General features: G+C 37.3%; 1 protein-coding gene across 3 annotated transcripts in view; it reads left to right on the forward strand.

The window, feature by feature from the left end:
* Nucleotides 1–23,631, forward strand: part of diaph3 (diaphanous-related formin 3) — a 284,319-nt gene that overhangs the window by 157,677 nt on the left and 103,011 nt on the right. For all 3 annotated transcript variants that reach the window (XM_079598020.1, XM_079598019.1, XM_079598018.1), the window contains exons 17-20: nt 10,652–10,747; nt 11,585–11,679; nt 14,588–14,689; nt 21,308–21,547. In XM_079598020.1, the coding sequence (XP_079454146.1) occupies nt 10,652–10,747; nt 11,585–11,679; nt 14,588–14,689; nt 21,308–21,547 (533 nt within the window). The remainder of the gene's footprint in view (nt 1–10,651; nt 10,748–11,584; nt 11,680–14,587; nt 14,690–21,307; nt 21,548–23,631) is intronic.

Raw genomic sequence — 23,631 nt, forward strand, 5'->3', positions numbered from 1 at the left:
ACAGGAGAGAGAGAGAAAACAACAATGTGTAAGTTTTAAAGGCAGGCATTATTAGAAGTGTATTTCTCCTCACTCTCACATTAGATGTGACACTATAATTAGCTTTGTTTCTTTGAGAGAATGCTGTCTAGTAGCCAGAAATAACAATCAGGAAACAGCTATTTGTACAGAGAGATGCCACAAGAAAAGGACTTTAATCTGAGAAAACAGCTCATTAAACAGGGTGTTGTTTACAATTGTGTGAGCTATAAACATTATAATAGGGTATTGCAGCATATGACAGCATATGTCCTTTAGTATGATCTCAGCCGTTTGTGTGCGTGTAAGAGAGAGATATCACTGTGATTCAGCCCATTTTCTTAAGCCATACTCTCTCACTTTCATTTGTTGTTATATATGAAACTTAAATTGGACTTTATTATTGGCTTTATCAACAACTTCACATGCATTCACTGCGTGTGTGGATGTGTGTGGAAATTAGCAGGCAGAATTACCTCTAAAGCCTTTAATCTACTTTGGCTCTTTTGTGTCGGACCCCAGGGTGATAGCGGCAGGATGCTCTATTCTCACTGTCCACACACACACACACACACACACACACACACACACACACACACACACACACACACACACACACACACACACACACACACACACACACACACACACACACACACACACACACACACACACACACCCTAAACATTGAATTTTTGTGTATATTGTTTTGACATCTTTATTTTCATGTTTGTTATTTCTTTAAACTTTTAACCTCATTTTTGTTACATTACATGTTCAAGCTCATTCCTCACTTCTGGATAATGGTGTTTTTCAGTCAAACAACAATTCTGCGGTTCTATTGTTTCTTCATTTTATTTATTTTTTAATCATGTGTCCATCAGATACTCTTAATAGTCACATCAGAGACTGAGTGAGGTTTAAATGAAGACTATTTGCTTTAGTAATCACAGAGAAATGAACCTAATGATGAGATGAATGATCGTTCCAGCTGAAAGCGTTTGAGGTCAGGTAAAGGGGAGATCACAAGATCATTTATTGCAAAAATTACTATGAAAATGGTTGAAATGTAGGATATGAACCTAGAATTCAATTGACATGGAGGAATCATTTCTCTTCAGGTTAATTTTTTTTCATGTTTCAGGTTAAAGCTGGTTGTGAATTCGTGTATGACCTAATTTGTTAGCGAATTAATTACATAAATTTTTATTGAACTCATCAGAGATGTGTGTGAGGGGTTTGTTCACATTTTGTGTGTGTGTGTGCAAAGCAAATTATGGAGTAGAGGTCAAAGAGGTTAGCAGGAGTCTTACCCAGGTGTTGATTAGTCAGAGAGGATCATGGGTAATGGAGCTTAGATTGATGGTGATGTTGAGTGATAAATGATGAGCATGTGTGTTCTTTTGTGTGTGTGAAGGCAAACAGTGAGATTAGACAGTGAAGGATCTACTTCTGATCACGTACACCATAATGAAGCTCTTTCTCTGCTCTGCCTTTCTCTCTCTTAGAATGTGAAGCGCCGCTTCAGTTTCTCCTTTTTTTGCTCTTTTCCTTATTTTCTAATATCCTTTTCGGTTTCCCTCTCTCTCTTTCTGTTTGCTGCAGTCTCGTAATAAAAGCAGCACAATTTATTTACAATTTGTCGTATGAGGCTCTTACATCAGCAGCGTAATGTAGCGGCTCGTTTAAAATACATTTGCAGCCGCGACTTTATTTTGCAAAGATGATTTTTCATCCACGCTTCGTCCTTTTCCTTTTTGCAATGAGGAATTGATAATAGACCTGTTTTCCCTCTCATCCACTTATCTCGCACCCTGATGGAGAGAATGAAATAAAGGGGGGAAACAGGATGAAATGTGTTTCTTTTTAACGCTCTCTTTGTGTGTTTTTTTTTGCATGTAGAAAATGTGCATTAACGCTGCAGAGAGAATTTTAGTCCTTTTGAGCGATCACACGGCTCTTGCAGGTGACGCATGCTTTCATTCTGCCATGGTTGGAACTTTTACTCCAAAACCATATCCAACTTATTCTTGATATATATAGAGTATAGAGGAACAAAAACATTTTTTTTATTTAATTTTATTCAATTATTTAATTTAACTTTTTTTTTTTTTTTTAGCTTTGCTTTATTTTATTTAATATAGCATAATAATAATTTGAGATAAAACAATAATTGGATGACCCTCTACTGTAGCACCTCGGCGTCATTGTTTAAGTGGACAGAAATGTGTAGATATGTGATCAGGTTAGGGTAAGTGCTGTTGTATAAGTATTGGGAAAACAAACTTAAAAATTTGACAGACAAACCTCTCTGAACTCTCTATTGCATGTGCAAGTGTGTATTTTTGAATATGTGTTTGACTCAATGTTTTCATGTAGACTGAAGTTTAGATTCACAGTTTTTCAACTCCCGTTTTTTCACAGTTTGTCTACCTTTCATCTGTAATCTCAAGTCTCTCCTAATTCAGACCACAAACTGCACATCCTGTTTCTCAACTAAACTTTAAACTTGCCAAACAAGAGCAGAGATAGAAGTCTAACTGGGTGGACAAAGCTAGCAAGCAACTAAAAAAAAGAGATGACAGGACAGTGTGAGGAGAAACAGAATCCCATGGATGACCGTAGGAGATGGGCGAATAGACCATGAGATACAGCACAAAGAATCTGAGCGAGATGGATAGAGGAGGAGAGTGTTTAATTAGTGTTGGGTTTTTCTGTAACATTACAGGCCTTTTCTGTTGCCAGGTCCTTTGATGACTGTCTCCCTGCGGTCCCGTCTTATTACCCGTACAAATCTCTACAAATACTGCAGCATTATTGGAAACGCACACAATTGAGCCTGCCAGCTCTGCCACCAAATCACCAATCATAAATATGCACTTTATCATGATAATCATTGCATGTCTCCTCATTTCATTTCCACAGATGGTTTAATCTCTTTTTAATGTGGGCTTTAGCGAGGATTCTTGAAAATGCCAGAGAGACCCGTGCTGAGCATTCATGCGATTCACAGAGCCAGCAACTGTTACCAAAGTTTCTCATTTGTTATTTAAAAGTGCATGCTTGTTTTGTTGTTTGCAGATGCGTTCGTCTAAAGTAACTTCCAAATCAGAGCTTAGCACATTAGCTTAACACGCATGCACCCATGACAACTTTCTTAGTTATTTGTTTGTGCGTGTCTGTATAAGTTTGGTGGTCTGATTACTAATGCTTTTGTCCATATGCTGACTAGACCAAGTTTGTCTTGATTGATGTTGGTGAAATGAACGCTTTAAGCTCGGCATCACAGTATTGATGCTGCGGTAACATTGCTGTAATGTTGTGGTATGGTTAAGCAGCCTTTGATCAGACGTGCTGTAACACTGGAGGTTGTCTCATGGGCCCGACAGCCCATCCCTCATTCCCTTTCAATCCTTGTTTATTTTATCTCCCATTCTCTTTAACACAACACTGAGAGACATACACAGAGAGAGAGACGGAGGGAGATTTGGGGGGTGGAGAAGATGATAAAATGTCATTTTTCTAGATCATCATCACTCTTGTTCTCCTCTTCTGTCAGAAATCAGATTGTTATGCTATTTATTGAGAAGATTATTTTGTGCCTGATTTGGTGAGGGAAGGAGGGAGGTAATTTTGTCTAGGAGGTCAATTGGCCAAATACTCAAAGCGCTGCTTATACTGAACAGTATATACATACTAAATGCTGCCTGTATTGTGGGAAAGTGCAAAATAGTGCATATTTCATCAGTCGAAACCTTCATCGTAATAATGTAAATGTCTGTTTATCTCTGCAATAATTTAACAATTATTATAGTAAAAAAAAAAAAAAAAAAAAAAAATATATATATATATATATATATATATATATATATATATATATATATATATATATATAATTGTAAAAAAAAATTTGAAAGCTAAAATTTAATTTTAAATAATTAATTTGTATATTAGTATTTTACATATACATTTATGCATTTAGCAGAAATTTTTTGCTCATAGTGACTTACATTGTATTATGGGTATACATTTCATCAGTATGCATTCCCTAGGAATAGAACCCATGACCTTACAGTTGCTAGCGCCATGCTCTACATGATTAAAAAACAATATAAGAGAAAATACAAGTGTTATGAAGTATAATACATTGCATTGTGGGATAGCACATTTTTATCTCAGAAATCATTTTTAAATTACTTCATTTTTTTTAACATAATTTGTAAATTATTATATAAAAGAAATGTATATATTTTTAATTAAAATATTGATTTAATGATTAATTTTAAAAGTATTTTGAAGTTTTAGTATCACAATAGTATACAGTAGTAAAATATTTACTACTGTAAATTCCACTTTACAGGTTCATTAGGTTCAAATATTTACTACTGTAAACATCACACTGAACATGGAAGGTCAAGTTTATTGCTTTAACTTTATTTATATTGCACATTTAATAACAACATTTTTGCCCAAAGTTCTCCAGTTATTGCATTGCACTATGGGCTAGCACTATATACTTGTTGTACACTGCACAACTTGTCAAGTTTAGTTGCTCATCCAGGTATTCCGTGCATACAGAAGCATTGTAGTTTGCACAGTATTCATGCTATACACTTCATAAATAGTGTAGTATGCAGCATGCTAGTATACCGTTTAGCTCACACCCTATATTTGCATGCGAGATACTTTTGGTATTGACCCACTCGTCTGCATCACTACCTGTCCTTCATCAGATGTATATAGTCATCGTGGCATTTGGAGATACCATGTTAGACCATTTCATGTCAGTTGCCCTTTCATTAGCGATCTAAATGTTAATTGATGGGGTTAATGACTTCTCACTACAAGTGTGTGGCAGGAATCACAGAATTGGCGTTTTCACTCCAACTCTGCTCACCAGGCAAACCAAGTAATCTTTTAAAGAGCTTTTAGTGACTTTTGCTTGGCCTTTAATGTGCCCTTTTAATATGGTGACAGTGTAGTACATGGCATGTGAAAAATTACCTGTCTGAAAGACCTTTAAACCAGTGTTATTTGTCTACATCAAGATGTATTTTTCTGGTTAATATTAATCAGCTGTGTGATTTAGTCAATATATAGTTTAGTTTATTGTAGTAGAATCTATAGGTTTATGGGCACATGATGGTATTCAAAAATTGAAATTGAGTGCTGCAGGAATGAGTCTTAAAACCCAGAAGCCATTTAGCTTTTTTGCACTTCTAGGTTTGTGTCCTAAAGTCAATGAGTTTTTTGAATAGGTTTTTGGTTAAGTGCTTGCAACAAGGTCTGTGGTTAACACAAGCTCAATATATCTTCCCATTTTATTCTATGCCATAAAAAAATACAAGTGGCTAAATGGGACTACAGAGGTTGTCGAGGTTGAGGTCATCTACTCACTGGTTCACTTTTACAGTCACATTGTTTTTATGCTTGCAAACTATTCCAACTCAAACTTTCCAACTTGTAGATTTTAAATAAAGATGAAAGTTGTCTAGCATAGTGGTGGTGAAATTGTAGTCATGTGACCGTTTGTAGCCAACCTTTCGCTTTATATTTTTGGCGATTTGTATTTGCTTTAAAATTCTTAAAATTTGTTCAGTTAAGATTATCTTGATGGACAGAACGAATAAAAATCATGAACTAGTTGGTCACACAGCTTATTTTCTTCAAAATTACAAAAGCCAATAGAAAAAATTCTGTTTTTCTCAAAAGTATCAGGGTAATGCTAACTTCTGGGTTGACCAAAAAAATACATAATCCAAGCAGCATTATATTGTCATTAATTTCTCACCTTTATTTTATTCCAACCCCTGACTTGATGCATACCCTGAGTACCATACAAGTAGTCCATACACACTATATAGTGCAAGACTTTTGAGCTCTGAAATCTCATTTGCAATACCCAATATTCAAGCTTGGTGCTTCATGATCAGTTAATGATATAGTACTTTGATGGGCATCAGTATGGGCTAGTGCTTATACGATTTTAAACCTGTTTTGAAGGGCAAGATTTATCAGTGAGTGATGCCTTTTTGCTCACTTCCACCAACAAAGCTATCATTATTGGATGAACCACTCCTTAAATTCTTTACAACATCCTTTCCCATTCAAAGTCAGGGAAAACACAATCCTTAGACACTTTAAGGAGGCCACAGTATGATAAATTTATTAGCCATATACTCAAGCAGTTAAAGTCTCAGAGAAGGCCGTTACACACACTTTGGTTTTGTGTGCTTCTGAGAGACGGCACCATGAATCATGCATCATCTGACTTGTATATGTGTTTAGTGTGCATGTGCTTGTGTGTGTGTAATGAATGGGTGTAGTTTTGATGGCACGGCTGTTAGTCATGATGAGCAGATCAATACTGCATATCTTTATCCCACACACACTTGCTTTCTATTCTTTCTCTAGAAGAGGGGTGATACAGATGGGATGGCTAGATGGAGGGGCGGTGAGAGGGCCAAGCTTTCGGATCGATATTCCAGCTGCGCACGGACTCTGCTTTCAGAGTTCACATTCACATATCTGTACATCACAGGTCTCAAATGATCAAACAGAGCATGTTGCCATGCATTTCATGTGTTACGTCTTTCAGCTCTTGAGTTGATCTTTGGGATCCTCATGTGATATACAGGATAAATCAGCCAATTTGTTCCAATTAGATCAAGAACATGAATCTTTAATGATCATCTTCCATCTTGCCAACTGATTACAATTATTTCTTTAGTGTTTTACGTTCTCAAGTTTTAGCCATTTCACATTTTGCCAAATCAGATGTATCCGCTCCAGAGTTTTAGCATAATTAACAGTTAATTGTGGAATATAATGAGAAATCATGTCTCTACTTCCTCTTGGTCTTCAGGCTCATTTTACTGTTTCGGTCTAATTTTCTGTTGTTTTTCTGGCTCTTACTGTCTTTTTCTGTTGGCTGCTGTCTCTTATTCTATTATTTGCATTCTTGTTCTGTTTTCTACTTTCTCCCTTCACTCTCCACTCACTAAAGTGTCTGAGGAGAGTGAACCTGCGGAAGAGCCACCCAAATACAGTAAGTGTGTGTGTGTGTGTGTGTGTGTGTGTGTGTGTGTGTGTGTGTGTGTGTGTGTGTGTGTGTGTGTGTGTGTGTGTGTGAGCCTGTAGGAGAGCAACGCTTTTTTCCCTCACAACACAAGCTCCTCCCCCATGGTGACCCCACCCACTGGCTGTTTAAAAGAAGACCGAGACAATCAGCACTATCTTTAATTAGTAATACTCATTAGCACTCTTCTGAAACCTAGTGAGCTGACTTGTCTGCTTGCCGCCATAAAAATGGAAATGGAAATGGAACCATCGCATAAACACACACAATCATTCAAAAGTTTGGGCTCAGTAAGGATAAACAAGGATACATTAAATTCCTTCAACGATACATTAGATTAAAAATGACAGTAAAGACATTTATAATAAATTTAGCAACACAACTGTTTTCAACAATTGTAATACATTTTTCTTTAGCACAAATCAGCATATTAAAATGATTTCTGAAGGATCATGTGACACTGGACTGGAGTAATGGATGCTGAAAATTTAGCATTGCTAAAAACTTATGGTAATGGTAATGTTTCACAAAATTACTGTTTTACGGTGTTTTAGATTAAATAACCACAGCCTTGGTGAGCATAAGATAATTATTTTACAAACATTAAACAATCTCACTGACCCCAAACTTTCTGAACATTCTGGAATTGCCTTTTCCACTAAAACAAGTAAAGTTGCCTTAGGTTGACCAACAGGTGTCACATTTGCCCTTGCATTGCACTCTCTGTAGGTAATTTACTAGGTTGGAACATTGTTAATGACTGTATAACCTGTGGAGCCTGTAGAAGTGTGGTGTAGTCACTTTGACTTTCTATTGCAATCACTATCGTTTCCACTGTCGGGCCAAAATCGGGCATGCTAGTGCGTCCCAGGGCCAGTCACGTTTCCACTGTCACTTCCGGGCATCGTCAGGACTTCCTCTGAGGCCAACGGCCAGGGTTTTCTGGCCCAATGAATACCTTGGTCCAAAGCGGGCCAACTCGGGCTTGAGGAGTCAGCACTGCGGATGATTCCATATACCAGTTAACGTCAGCATTAAAGACTTCATTTTAGCTCAAAACTCACTTTCATGTGTGAATACCCTCTGTTTGTGATCCGAAGTGGATTCTGATCACTGTACGCCGGTATAAGACAACAATTAGGACTACAATAACCATTAGTAAATATGACCGCTTGAAGAAATCAGACAAATCATAAAGGCTATCACAATTATGTTTTTGTTTTATCTGTCAGTAGCCTACAGTACCTCTCGTCTCTTTATACCAGACTGTCTGATATCCATATTTAGCTCCGCATATGTCTCAAAATATAGCAACTCTGTTTTTTTGAGAGCTTCGTATGTTTTTCTGTCTGAAAATAGGCCTACAACTGTATTGGGAGAGATTGTCATAAAGCTCCTTAGGTTGTATTTTTGGTGGTATATTTTTAGAAATAATAATTCTTTCTAAAAGTGATGTAAATAGCTATATCCTGTAACTACAAATAAACAGAAACAGACGCGACTGAATAAGTAAATCCTCTTTCTTTTGTGAAATAACGGTAAACTAATTTATTTCTGAGTGACTAATGTGCAATTTTGAAACAAATTAATTCATTATGATCAATGTATGACTTTTTATTGTAAACCTGTGGTAAAACATCGATGCTTGGGTTTTAAATCTTCAAGTAGACTAAACAACAAAAATACCAGGAAACGTTCGCTTTTTTCATGTTTATCATCTCCGTTTGCAGTGATCTCTTTCTGATTAGTTTTCTGTTAAAACTTCCACTTGTTGGTGAAATGATGGGTTTGTGTGACGTTGTTCCAGAGAGGGTTGCTTTAGTGAAGCGCTGCAGAGCTTCTTGCCTGACAGTGGAAACACAGCGTGGTTTTGGGCTCTGTGCTACTGGCTCAAGGCTTTTAGCCCTGCACGGCCCGTTTAAAGCCTTGGCTCGCACTGGCCCGACAGTGGAAAGGAAACGCGGCTTCTGTCATCTCTATGTGTGAGTGTATAAGGCAGACTCATGCTGGTTTAGCTATATGCATCTGGGTTAGCTGTTTGTGTGAATAGGTCTCTTTTCCTGTAGATTAACCCCGCTCCTGTGTTTTTCGAGCCGGTATCCAGACAGCCGTGTTAATTAGTGCACAAGACAATTATGCACTTCTCTCCGGAGACCCGCGTTTACTTCTCTTAATCTGGTGTTATAAATAATTAAACTTGTATTGAAACCCCCTGCTTTCCATCTGCTCATCTCTTTTCTCTTTTTTTTTTCTCCATCTCTCTCACTGTCTTTTTTTTTTAAGAACTGAAGAGGGAGCTGTGTAACCTGTTAGTCACTGACCTCTTTGTTGCCTCTTTTGTTTTGTTCGTTTTAAAAGCCACACAAAAGTAAAAGACTGAATCAAAATTATTTTATTCACTTCCTGTAAATCTCCATGCATGGTGAGCTAAATATGTACAGTTGAAACTGTGTGTGTGCACAGGACAGCGAGAGTGTGACCTCATTTACCACAGTCATCATAGCTGCGTGGCTCTAATCTCATTCTTCACAGCTGTCTTGTCAAATACCAATCCCCTTACTCACTCAGCATGACCATTACACACTCATTGGCTGTGCCTCAAAATTTTATGAGCTACCTAGACAGTATTTTGGACATTGTTCAAATTGAATCTACCTTGATTCGTGTTGCATTCGCACCACCAGGAGGAACTCTGAAGTGACGTAAACCGGCCAACAGCAAAGTCATTAAAGTGCTGCATTCAACAACTCTGTAGTCTACAGGTTGTGAAGTGCCTGGACTTCGGCGTCGGTCCATCTACCCCTTTTTACCATGTTTGTAGAGTTAGTTTGTAAAGTAAGTATATGGCAGGTGCCGGTGTTTCAAATGACATGCTTTCGGCCAGTCAATGTACACTTGCATCACTTGTAGTTCCTATTGTGCTGGTTTGACCCTACTCAAAAGTAGGAGCAAATTTAGTCCCCCCAAAAGTCTTTCCTACAACTAAAATTGTTCCCAGTTCCTGCGGTGCGAACACACCTAAAAGCGGTACTTCCGCCAATAGTTATAGGAACTATGGAAACGTTCCTCCAGTGCAAAAGCCCCTATAGATCTCTTTACATTTAAGCAACCTATCTAACATTGTTTTGAGCATTATGGCCATTTAAAAGTGTGCCGTTTTCCATTCGGCACAATTTACATCACTCTTCTTCTCTCTCGTCAACAATCAAACATGTTTGCACAGTGTCATCCTACTCATCATCTGACCCCAAGAGTTCAACATATCAGAGAGCCCCAGGTCCTCATTAAAAGCGTTTTTCTGGAAGCTTTGCTCTTTAATTATTCAATGTTTTCTGTTCAGTTGTGTTTAAGATGAAATGCTAGTTTCTTTCCCACACGTGATTGACAGTAATGATGAAAAATTAAGTGCAGGCTAATGTGTTCCCACTGCTGTATCCCATTAGTCTGCTTCAAGCTTGTCAGTTCTGTGACTCTGTCTTGTTCACACTGGGGTTTTTGAACATGTTTTCTGCATGCATGTTAGGTGTGGTAATAAAGTGTTATGATGGTTTTCAGCTCGACGAGAAGAGGAGGATCTGGAGGAGAAGAAATACATCAAAAAGAGAGTTAAAGAACTGAAAGTGCTGGATCCGAAGATAGCACAGAACCTCTGTAAGTATTATCCAGTTATTTTATTTTCTGTGAAGAAAGGTGTGGTAGTCAAAACAGGTTTTCAGGTGTCCCTCTCCCCCCCTGTATCCTTCCATCTCTTTTTCTCTCAGAACCTTGGGGTTCACAATAACACCTGTCTTGTGCTGTTATATACAGTACAATGTATTTTGTCTCTCTCTCTTCCTCTTTCGCACATACTTCTCCTTGCACCTGTTTTTCAAACTTAAAAAAAAAAACTTCTTCCTTTTCTCTTTTTCTGTCTGTCAATTGCACATATTCACACTGATTCATTTGTCCGAGTGTCTCCGTGGCAATAAGCAGAGTTCTGTAATGAGAGGGGAATGGAGAAATGAAATGTTTCTGAAACTCCCGGCAGTCTGATCGCTGTCCCTCACCCTTTTTTACCTCTTCTGTCATTCACTTACCGGTACTTGTTTTCTCACCTTCCCTTTATTGCCGTTCTTCTAAAATCATATTTTAACTCAGTATTTGTGAGTATTTGTGACAGATGCAGGCAGGGGTGAAAATATATGAATGTTATCCTGATTCTGCTGAAGTTCTCGTCTGGCCCTCTTCTTGTCTTGTTGAAGTGTGTTTAAATTGCTGAAGAATTCAAGCTCATTCTTTCTTTTTATCAGATATTATCATCATGCAGTAGACACACACACACACGCACACGCACACACACACACACGCACACACACACACGCACACACACACACACACACACACACACACACACACACACACTCACACACACTTTAAACAGAGTGTGTGTGGACTGTTAATGAATTACTGCAGGGAGCTTTTGATGAAAACTCTCTCCCTCTCCCTTAGCCATTTTCCTGGGGTCATTCCGGATGCCCTACGAGGAGATCAGGAAAATGATTTTAGAGGTGGACGAGGATCAGCTAACTGAGCCCATGATCCAGGTAACATCACCTCTCATCACCATTCATGACCTTTAAAGCATGCCAATGTTCAGAGAGGATAGCCACAAACATGAGGAATTTTTCAGCAGCCATTTTGACATTAGCCCCTTTCACACATACAGTCTTTACTGGTAAATTACCGGTAACAGATCATGTGTGAACAGGACCTTTTCAAAAATACTGGTAAATTGGTTCCAGCAATTTGCTAGTAAGGGAAGTTGTAACATTGCCAGTAAATTACCTGTAATGAGCTCAGTCTGAACGTGGAATAAAGATTACTGGTATTTGCACGCGATGACTGAAGAAGTCTTAATTGGGCCAATCATAAAGACTTATGAAGATGATGTGATTACTCCGCGCTGTTTACAGTAAGATTTTTTTCTGTTTAAATAGGCGCTAAATTATCTTTTTGACCGTTGCACCACATCTCGCAGCTTTTTCAACGTGTTGCGCTCGAGAACCTTCCTTTTCCATTCATCAGCTCTGCAGTTGGTTACTATTATGTGCTTCTCATGTTTTTAAGAGCAAACCCGCGTTCTGTTTGATCATCCGTTATGCCTTTCACTCAGACGTCATAAAATGTTGTCAAATTGAACAGATGTAGAAACTAAAGAGCTTCTTCTACTGACATCAGATAATTTGCCGGTATTTTGCTGATGATGTGTGAATATTTCTTACCGGTAAAAAGCCAGAACGCTGTTTTTTTGTGAACAGCATATTTGTGTATTTACCGGTAAAGACATTCTGGTAATTTTTACGGTAATTTACTGGGATTTCTGTTTGCAAGGTGCTATTGTCCAGAGCTGTGTTGTATGGGACTTAACTTGTATACATGCTCAAATTTTTTTTTTTTTTTTTTTTTTTATCCAAAGAGAATTACAAATGAGAAATACAACAAGCAATTCATCTTTAGTGTTTCAGACTGGGTCTTCTGAATACTGTTTTAGTAGGGTTTACAATTCTGGAATCAAATACTCAAGGTCAGGAATCGGATACTTGTTATAAAATTAAAATTGATAAGTTTGTCGCACTGTTTTCTGTGCTGCGCACACATCCAAAGCGTGCTCACAGAAAATGTGTTTTTAAACCATTCAAGCTCTGTTTTCAGTGCTGCAGGCACGTGTAACTATATTGGGCACCTCTTAAAGTGACATCAAACAACAAAAGATAAAGAAAAAATTAACTCGCTCTTGACTGAATAACTTTTATAACTATATTTGTAATCTATATTTTATTTATAAAGTGCAGTGTTATTTTACATTTGATTACAGGTTTCTGTACCTGAATACCTGAAAATCTTAAAACCGTTTAAAGATTTATATCTTTAAATCTTAAAACATATATTTAATTTTTGATTTTTAAATGCATTAAACAATTTCTCTGATTTTCTCTTGTATTTCATCATTCAGCATTGATGTCAGGCTCAGGTTTATGTATTCTTCTTCTGTAGCTTAGTGCACAGCAGGTTCTCATTCACTATTATAGTTTTAAAATATCCACTACTTCAGATCTATAACAGAGCTTTTTTGTTTTATACTACTTGCCACTTAAAATCAGCCCCATATTTATCTTAATGACTGGGATGGGAACAACAGAAATAGCCATCTGCATCTGTGCTTGGTTTTATTTTGGTGGTGATGTATGAACGTGGCCATCCATCTATTAGGTTCATGTTATTGTGCACTAATGAAGTGCCTATTTGGAGATGAGCTAGACCAGTTCATCAATGGGTTTATGAAGCTTTAAAGTTTGTTTCTGAAGTCAGAGACTCAAGAGTAGGTTCTTTATTTCTAGACTCTAAAATAAAATGTTTGAACCCCACAGATAAGCGGTTAATTAAAAGTGGATTTATATTGTAGTACTTTATGACAATACCTAGTTACGGATTCTTCTTGGAAAAATAAGATCACAATACGTTGATAAATGAGAATTGCTGAATATCAATATATATCTGGGATTTAATGATCTTGTGGAGAGTGATGGTTACATGAGAGGTTGAACACTCACTGTAGATAGACATGTTCACATGATTGCATGCATACAGATGATTCAACTGCTGCGTACACTTTTTTTATTTTATTTTTTAAGCATTTACCTTCTATAAGATGGATTTAATGGAGATTGACATTAACTGATTGGGAGAAAGAGACGGAAAATGGGATAACAAAACATCACATGCCTACCGATACTTTGACGTAAAAGTAAAACCATATATCATGGTGAAGCTATGTTAGTCTAATGGTGTGAATTGCTTTTACATAATTTCCAACTTTCTTTGAATGTCAGTGGATGTCGGACTTTCAATGTGGATATGTATGTATAATCTATAATTCTATGTCTCTACAATTTGGCCAAAAGCAGTGGTGCATAGAATAAATAAAAAAATTAAATAACTCAAAAATAAATATAGCAGTATAGTTATTGTGAAACAAATTATAACATTTGTATTTTTTATAAAATAATGGTATATACACAATGTAGTTATTGGTATTTTTAATCATATAAAAAATAAACATGTATCTCAACACAGTTATTGCAATCTAAATGCTAGCTTTTCTTTTCTTTTTTATATAGTGTTAGTATTAGATCTGCTAATGTACAGGTTACAGGTTCATTTCCAGCCAGGGGCGACCCATGAACTGGAAGTTTACTGAGATCACAAGTGCCATTTTGCCCTTGAGCAAGATGCTTAACCCCTGATTGCACCAGGGAGATATATCGTCCCTTCAATTAGTCTAGTGTGTCATTAATTGCCAGTGAGTCGCTTTAGATGAGGAGCTCCACTAAATGGCTAGAAACTGGATCTAAATCGGCAACAATTAAATGGCAGGTTAAAGTTTAACTTCTAATTGGATGAATGTAGCACACATTCTTCGTAACAGTTCTTTTGTCTTGTTCGTTCTTCCAGAATCTTGTAAAACACCTGCCTGAACAGGAGCAGCTGAACACACTGGTCAAGTACAAGAGTGAATACGCCAACCTCTCTGAACCGGAGCAGTTTGGAGTAGTGGTAAGTTATTCCACGCACGAACACGCATGCCCTCGGTGTTGCTGCCACTGTATTCCAAATTCTAAACTGCTTTCTTATCAATTTACCTTTCAGTGTAGTGGAACGTCCAGTTAGAAGTCATCAATCACTCTTTATTTAAACTTTTCTCAGATTGATTTTGTGTCCGTCCCTCTACACGAGATGTAATCTCTTAAATTGAAACAGATATCATCTTCTTGTCACAAACAAAACAATTACATATTGTACAACCTAAGAACTATATTGTTTCTCTGAACAGAGAAAGAATTACTATTATTCTCTAATGGAAAATGCATATGGTCGACCTGACACATTAACAGTTTTAACCCAGTTGTCTTAAATTAAACTATTACTTATAGTTGTCTCGAGCACATTGAACTGACAGGAAAAAAGCAGTATTTCCTCCACCTCTCTTTTGTTGCTGAATCTAATCAGAAAATTGTAATTTGCCAGAATTAAGATTTTGCAGTCTGAACTAAATGTGATTTCAATAGAAAATGTGTTTCTTTTGAGTTTTGGGGTACACAGTATATTTGCACAGTAGAGACCTTTTAATTTATCAATATATATGGGTCAATTTTAATATTTAATTGTGATAATTTTCCCTGTTTTTTTTTTACATTTAAAGGACCTTTGTCATTTACTTAACACTCATTTTAAATTAACTGTTAATAACACTAATAATTTACATTACATGGACATTAAAAGCAGGTTTTGGTGCCTACATTTTTCAATTTCATATAAAACTTTAATGTCTGCCCTTTTTCAGTTAGCTATAACATTAAATTAATTATCAGCATATCAGTATTATTTATCATGTAAGTGCATCTCCTCTTTACTAAATTGTTACCAGTTATGATTACCAAATTTGTTCCTCTATCAAATCAAATTTGTTGAAATTCTTTGCTAAATTAACTCAACTGAATCACTGATTGGCTATTAAATTAGCATCTGACTTTAAGTTATAATTATTTCAGTTATTTCCGTCTTAATATGAAGCAAATTTTGTGAACGTATTTTAGGTAAATCAGGTTTTAAAACCAGGGCTCCAGACTGCAGCCAAATGGTTGCATTTTATAACCTTTTTTCTTGCCACTAAAACTTTTTAGAGGTTGCACTGGTATGACCATCGTTGCCCAACTGATAAGAGCTGATATTTCGGTTGCATATGAAAAACATCAAACGTATCATTCTGAATGTTTTTGGGCACAGTCCTGCAGTGTGGCTTCTTATAAGAAAAACCAATAGGAGCGCAGAAGCTGATGATGCAATTAGCCCCTCAACTTCTTACAGTGTGACATGGCTTACGGCTGGGATCTTGTTCGTACAGTCTCTCAAGCAACAATCGTAAAGGACTATTATACATCGAAAAGTGTACACCCAGCTTTAGGCTGATTACACTTTATTTTTTAAGACACACTGGAATGCTGGAATACGAGAAGGGGGTCTTGCATTTGAGAAATGAAACGGAAGTGAAAGAAAGGCACTAGGGAGTTGCATCATTCAACAGTGTGGCTCGCCATTGTGTTTGGCGTGTTTATGTAATGAGGGCTATGGAGCTACGGTTTATGCATGCGTGGGCAGCAGGAAATGATGCATTTGCAGTTCAGAGAACTATCCAGTTCAAAGGGAATTCTTAATCTCTCATAGTGCCATTGCAAGCAGTTTTGTACTCTTTGTTCTTTTCTGGAGCCAGAACTTTGAACCCTTTGTTTGCATCCTGCTAAGTGGACCATAACATATAGAATGCGACTACCGGAACCTTAAGATCATATTGGGTGATTGTGTGCAAGCGTGTGCATGTGGTGCTTTTACCCACGTACAGTATGTGATGCTTCGCTTCTATTTCAGCCATCTGCTTTGATACCTCAAATGAACTGTTTTAATGGCTTTATGTGGTATTTTTAGCTTCTGATAAACTGTTTCGCTTTAGTCAGGTGAAGCTGAGCGTAAAGAATTACACCTCTTACTGGAAAACTCTGGGTAGAGAACTATCCTGTTGCCATAGCAACAGTGCCCCCCCCCCCCCCGTTTTTTTTTTTTAAACAGGTCTTAGTTCAAGGTGCACAAAAAGAAAAGTTTAAATCAGGCAAACTAACTCAGCCAGACAATAGAGGTAGAAAGATGAAACAGGTGTGTGTGTGTGTGTGTATGTGTGTATCCCGTTCCCCATTGAGTCTTCCAGCAGCCATTATACACTAGAGACGGAGTGAGTGTGTTCAGGGTCTACTGGGACACACACACATTGAAACGCTTCTGTTGATCGGCAGGCACTCTGGGTGGTTGTGTGAAATGATGATTTAGCTTCCTGATAAAGAATAATACTTGAAACACTTGAAAAGTTGTTCCCCTCTGAATACCGTCACATGCTGAGTGGCAGGCACGACGGCATTACCTCCACTCCCTTTTGCAGGTGCATTTGAAATTATATTTTAAAGGGTGATTTGAATGGCTTACCTTGAGGAGACTGTGCTGTAAAGTTTAGCTGGTATCATACTCTTTTCCCTATGGGTGGGTGGATTTGAATTGGTTCTTGTACTTTTTATGAGCAACGGGTAATGTACAGTCAGGCGGTTATTTTCACAAATTAAATCTGGGTATATATATACATACCCTATGTCTCAGAGTTTGGTCTTTTGCTCTTATATGGTATATATGCACACACACACCTGTTCAAAAGTTTACGGTCAGTATATTTTTTTTTGCAAGAAAATAATACTTTTATTAAGCAAGAACAACACATTTATAAAAAACTGGCAGTAAACATTTGTAATGTTACAAAACTTTTATATTTCAAATAAATGCTGAAAAAAATGCATCACTGTTTTATAATATTAAAGTGTAACTTTACTTTTCAACCCACTTATGTATTGCACCAATGCTGGTAAATATGTAAATGAACAATGTTTACTCTTTTTATTTATTTATTTATTTATTTTATTAGCAAAAGTCTGCCGGATAACGCAAAAGTTTTGATAGGTCAAGGGCTTTCGTAAAAAAACGAATGATTATACTTCTGCACTTTTGTACGGACAGTCGGATCAACAGTGGGTTAATAACAGAACAGTGATTGTATTTGTAAGTGTAGGTTTATCACTGAAAAACAGCATGGAACATAATGACAACAGCTTTCTTACCTGTACACAACAGCATTTTGCTTCGGGCGGAACTGACGGAATAGCAGTTTCTTTCAGTTTTTTTGCCCTCCATTTGGCATAGTCTTCTAGTTTGAAATATTGACTACAAACACACAGGATTTTCAGAAACTAAGGGTGTATTCACACTATGCACGATATTGGAAAAAAAATACATTGCGATATTTTTATCAAGCTTCATTACAGGTGACAAAAAAGGTCACTTAATATTTTATTCCAAAATTAGAACATTTCTGTAAACACAAAAGCAGAACACATTTTTAAATAAAACAGCAGCTTTACACCAACCCCCTGATTGGTTTACAACAATATAACTTAAAATAAATATATTTTTTATAAAACAACTTAAGCATTTTGGTTCACAATCTTGTAAGTCAACTTTTCTTAGCCAAAGTGCCAAAGTAAAACAGCGTTGATGTTGGTCATCATAATCATATGAAATAAACAAAATGATATAAAACTTTAATATATTTTGTATTAAATCTTCTAAACAGATTAGAGAACATGTTTCTGTAAACAGAAAAGCCGAACACATTTAAACAGCATCTTTACACCATACCGCCGGTCAGCGTCGCCGCTCCCACCACGCGCATCAAGAGCTGAGGGGGCACCAAAAAAATTGCCTAATAAAAAATCAATAATTCTAATGCCGATATTATTTCAGTATATAAATACAGACATCCCAAGTCTCCCGGAAGTTCCGGGTGTCTCCCGCATATTGATAGCAGCTGATGCCCGCGAATTAGTTAAAATCTCCAGAATCTAGAGCGAACGCGCCCGCAAGAAAGAGACTGTGCTCCAAACCGCCCAGCGCGTGCACGGCAGAAAGAGCAAGAGACCACGCGCGTGCCTCACGAAGCGCATGCAATATCTCCTGCTGGTGCTACTACTCTTCACATTGCATGTTCCGGCGATGTGACTATCGCTCACTCGCACATCGCGATGTCGATGTTAAAATCGAATATCCTTCAGCCCTAATTCACACCAGTAAAGTCCAAGAGTTTACTTGCTTTGGTCCGGACCCAATACAATGTTGATTTTTTTTTTGTGTGTGGTTCGCTTTCACAATGCAGTTTTTGCAAGTGAACCAAAATTAGTAAACAAAACCACACGTGTGCTAAGGTCATCCATTAATTGGACAGAAATTGGAACCGTTCCAGAGTTTGTTTAGAACAGGACCAAGACCACCTCTTCAGCTGGGTCTCAGTACGGTTGTTTGGTCCGCACACGAGTGCGATCGCTGTATTCACACCTGCTCAAAAGATCCGCACCAAGTGGGGAAACGAACATGAGTTTGATTCAATCGAACAAAACAAGGCTAACTTAGTCCTGCTAATCATTATTGCACCTAGGAAAATACAAGTCTACACCATTGTCTAAATGTTTGCTAAGAAGCATTTCCCACTCAAGCAAGGCAGCATTTGACTCTGGTCAGGCCTATCCGTAGCAGACTGGTGGGAGTGGCCTTGGATGTTTTTCTACCTATTTGACACAAGAGAAGACAACAGCCTCTTTTTTTCCTTCTTTTTTTCTCTCTAGTCGGGTAGAATCAATTTAAAAAATGTTCAACATTCTACTGCCAGCCAAGTTTAAGGCCTTTTGCTAATGGTGAACTACCCATTTAGGCAGCACAACTGTTTCAAACACTGATAAAATGAGATGTTTCTTAAGTACCTAATCACCGTATTAGAATATTTTCTGAAGGATCGCATGACAGTGGAAAAAAAATTACAAAAAATAATAATGTGCAAAACTGTTAAAAATTCTAATAAGATTTCTTAATATTTTTGTTTTACTGCATTTTTGATCAATGCCAGTTTGTTGTCTGTTAAACACTGTCAGTGGACAAATTGCAGCAAATAACACTTTTACACTCTGACTAGATTAACATATGCATAGCTGCTTTTGTTCAGAAGCTGCTTTTGTTTGCATAAAGACTCCCAACACTGATCAAAGAGAATATTTGCTACTGTAGACAGCACTTTAATTGAGATGTGAAATGTCTAGACCACATAATGTCAAAATTGACCCTATTTTCTGTCTTTATTTCTGTGGTCTTATTGTATGCAATTCATCAGTGTTTAGCTTTTCTAAAGAAGAAAACAAAAGTAAATGCTTGTTTGTTGTTCTATCAGCTTTCACTGACAACCCAAGGCTGTGTGGTTGAAAAAAATATATATATATATAATTTGCAAGATCCAATCAAATCCTGATGAATAATATCAATTCCCACCCTACATGATTTTCTTTTGGAATATTATTATGTATTTATTTTTACAGTTGCTAATGCTGTTTCATGTTGTGTTTATGCATGGTAGCTTTCAGTTCAGATTCTACAAGGCAACATGTTCCCTACATTTCCAGCTTCTCATCATTTATTCATTCATGGAAACATAATTTTATACATTATTTTAATATACGGTCCATCTTTTTTCATTGCACCACGTGTCCGGTGTCAGTCCCCAAAGTGTTTTATATACCTGATCTATGTGATTTCCAACTTTACCGAAACTTCCTGATAATTCCTACTTTTCTGTCTTCTAGAAGCTCGAATGAATAATTCCTTATATGTGCTGAGTGTGAGTTTTATGGAGGGGGAGGGTACAAATCCCCCTCAAACATTTATGGCTGGGAGAGCTTTGAATCGGAGTCTGTTTCATTGCAGATTAGCGCTGCCTGACAACACAGAAGATGTCTTCTACAAGTTTGCTGAATGTTTACACACATAAATTAGGCATTTGGCTTTGCCCTATTTTCTTTACCTTCTCTTCTCAGTCTCCCTTCCTTCTTTCCATCAATCTCCTTTTCAATTTGGATTTGTTTTGCTTTTGGTCCTTTGTCATTCAAGGATGAAATGATCCCTGGATTAGTTTATACACACATGCAGACTGATTGCACTGTGCGTGCATATACGAGAGATGATATCTGATTATGGAAAACAACTCTAGACATATTAATCATATCTCCGTATTGAGTATCTCAATTACACCCTTAATTTGTGATTGCTAATTGGCTTTTATAGGGGCAAATTGTGCCCCCCCCCCCCACACACACACACACACACAACTCTTAAATGCATACTACACTCTACACACACAAACACATATATGGATGTTTGCAGGCTTTGAGAAGCAATTTGAGATGAATGAGATTTTCCACCATAAAAACATGACTCAATTAAATTAATGTAATGATTCATCTTAACTAGTTTATGTGATTTCAGTTAGAATGTAAACTCTAAATTCATCTTGTAAATCAGCCAGATCTGAAAGAAATGCATTTCATTCATGAATAAAGCTTTTGTTTCTGATTTAGAGGTGTTGTATGAAACTTAAAATCGGCAGAAAAATTATAAGATTACTATTTCCATTTTTTGTTTTCTAAGGTTCTATTTCACAGACATTTAAAGCAACCATGCTTTTCTGCTTATTTTATCTTCTTCTAGATGAGTAGTGTGAAGCGTCTGAGGCCCAGGCTCAACTCAATCCTGTTTAAGCTGCAGTTTGAAGAGCAGGTGAATAACTTGCGTCCAGACATCATGGCAGTGAACGCAGCCTGCGATGAGGTGAGGAAGAGCAAACCCTTCAGCAGGCTGCTGGAACTCATTCTGCTCATGGGGAACTTCATGAACGCCGGCTCACGGAACGCCCAGTCCTTCGGCTTCAACCTCAGCTCACTCTGCAAAGTACGTACAGAGAAAGAGTTTGTTGTGTGAGTTACAACAACTGATTGAGTTTAATATCTAGGCATGGCACACTTTTTTGTCCACATTTTCTCTATGGAAACATCTACAGAAGCCTGCAAAACGAATTAAAGTAAGTCAAATGTGTTAAATGGATGTATTTGTGATTCAATGGATTTCTAAGCCTACACATTTATAAAACAACAGCTTTCAAACTTCTGAATCAAATACATGAAGTCTAGAGGCTGTATTGGGCTGTTTTCTTGGAGAAAGTGTATTCCACGAGAACCTCCGCCGATGTTATTATTTCATCCAGTAAAACCAGCCCTGAAGTCCTTTATGCATTCTGCTATCCATATTTTCTCCTTCTGTGAATTATTAGCCCCTTTATCAGGTCTCTTCGTATTAGAAACACGCCCACCCACATGAACCGTGGGCATTTTCCATCAAATTCTCTCCTCCTGCTCTCTGTTTTTGGGAAGAAGCCGATAAGATGATAATTTATGTGTGTCTGATGTTTGTGGAGGAGCCAAAGCTGAGTCACCATCAGGCACGAGCGTCCGTCCGGCTGCTGCTTGCGCGTCCTTCACTTCCCTCCCGCACATTTCCCGTTACCTTGACCCCTATCGGTCGGCCCATCTAAAGTGCCTCTCGCTGGAGACGCCTGGCGTTCAAGAAGATCTCATTTGATTTAACACTATCAAGCACTCAAGACCACAATAGCCGTATCTTCTGGCATCTATCAAAGTGCAGAGACCAAAAACCACTTTATGGTTTCTTCTTCTGTTTTCAGAGATAAGTCTCGGAGTAATGACGTAATGCAGACATATGTGTTTTTTTGGAAAAAGGACTTTAATTCCTGTTTAGTAAGGTGTGTTAATCTAATGCGAATGGCTTTATTTTTAAACACAGAACATCTTAGCAAGAGTCCCAGCATTGTGTTAGCTAGTTTTCGACTGGTGCACCCCGTCGAAAGCCCTCTAATGATAATGTTTGGGTGAAATGTTCTGATTTAGGTGAGTGGGGAAGGGCAGAAGGGCCGTATAATTAATTACCACAGAAGCCATAGAGATTTACTTAGGTTTCCATGGTGACTTGGCATTGGATTTTATCAGGCTTGATCTACCTCTCTCTTTCTTTCTTATTAGCCATCCATTTTTTTCATTACTGCTTTCACTCCTTCCCTTTTCTGTGGTGCTAAAACTCAGAAAACGGCCATCACTGCATTTGTGACTCTCTTCGGCATAATGAAATGCCTTCCTGCTCATCATGTCGCCTAGAAGACCTGATAAAAGACCGAATACTGTATGTGGACATGCTCACATTCAGGCATTTTATAAAGGAATAACCCAAAAAGGAAAAGTCAGTCATTATTTACTCACCCCCATGTTGAGAGATATTTTCACCCCGATATATGTATAGAGTTCCATGCAAGGCATATGGGCTTGGAATTATATTAGTGGTGACTAAATTGTGACAGAATCTACATTTTACAGTATTTATTAATCATTTAATTTAGGAATATATCTACAGTACTGTTCACAAGTTTGGGGTCAGTAAGATTTTTCTTTTCTTTTTTTTATAGTAAAAACAGTAATATGTTATTACAATTTAAAATAACTTTTGTATTATTATATATATTTATTCCTGTGATGGCATCGCAAAGCTAAATTTTCATTCAGTCATTACTCCAGTCTTCAGTGTCACTTGATCCTTTAAAAATCATTGTAATATGCTGATTTGGTTGTCAAAAAAACATTTCTTGTTGTTGTCAATTTTTGGAAATCCTGATACTTTTTTTTTGATGAATTGAAATGTCAAAAGAACAACATTTACGACAACAATGTGATTGTTTTTACTGACACTTTTAATAAAAGTATCAATTGCTTTTGACACTTTTTTTTTTGAAAAACAAAATCATACATGGGTACCGGTGATCTATAATATAATATCAACACTTGTCTTCAAACTTGTCCTAATATCCACTTAAGGGCCTTGCATATCAGATGGAGTGATCCGTCCTCACTGCCGAGAGGGAGACTAGATCTCTACATCTGCACATAGTGACGCAGTCCCTGATGGGCAGG

Source organism: Phoxinus phoxinus (assembly GCF_949152265.1).
Source record: "Phoxinus phoxinus genome assembly, chromosome: 22".
NCBI lineage: Eukaryota > Metazoa > Chordata > Actinopteri > Cypriniformes > Leuciscidae > Phoxinus > Phoxinus phoxinus.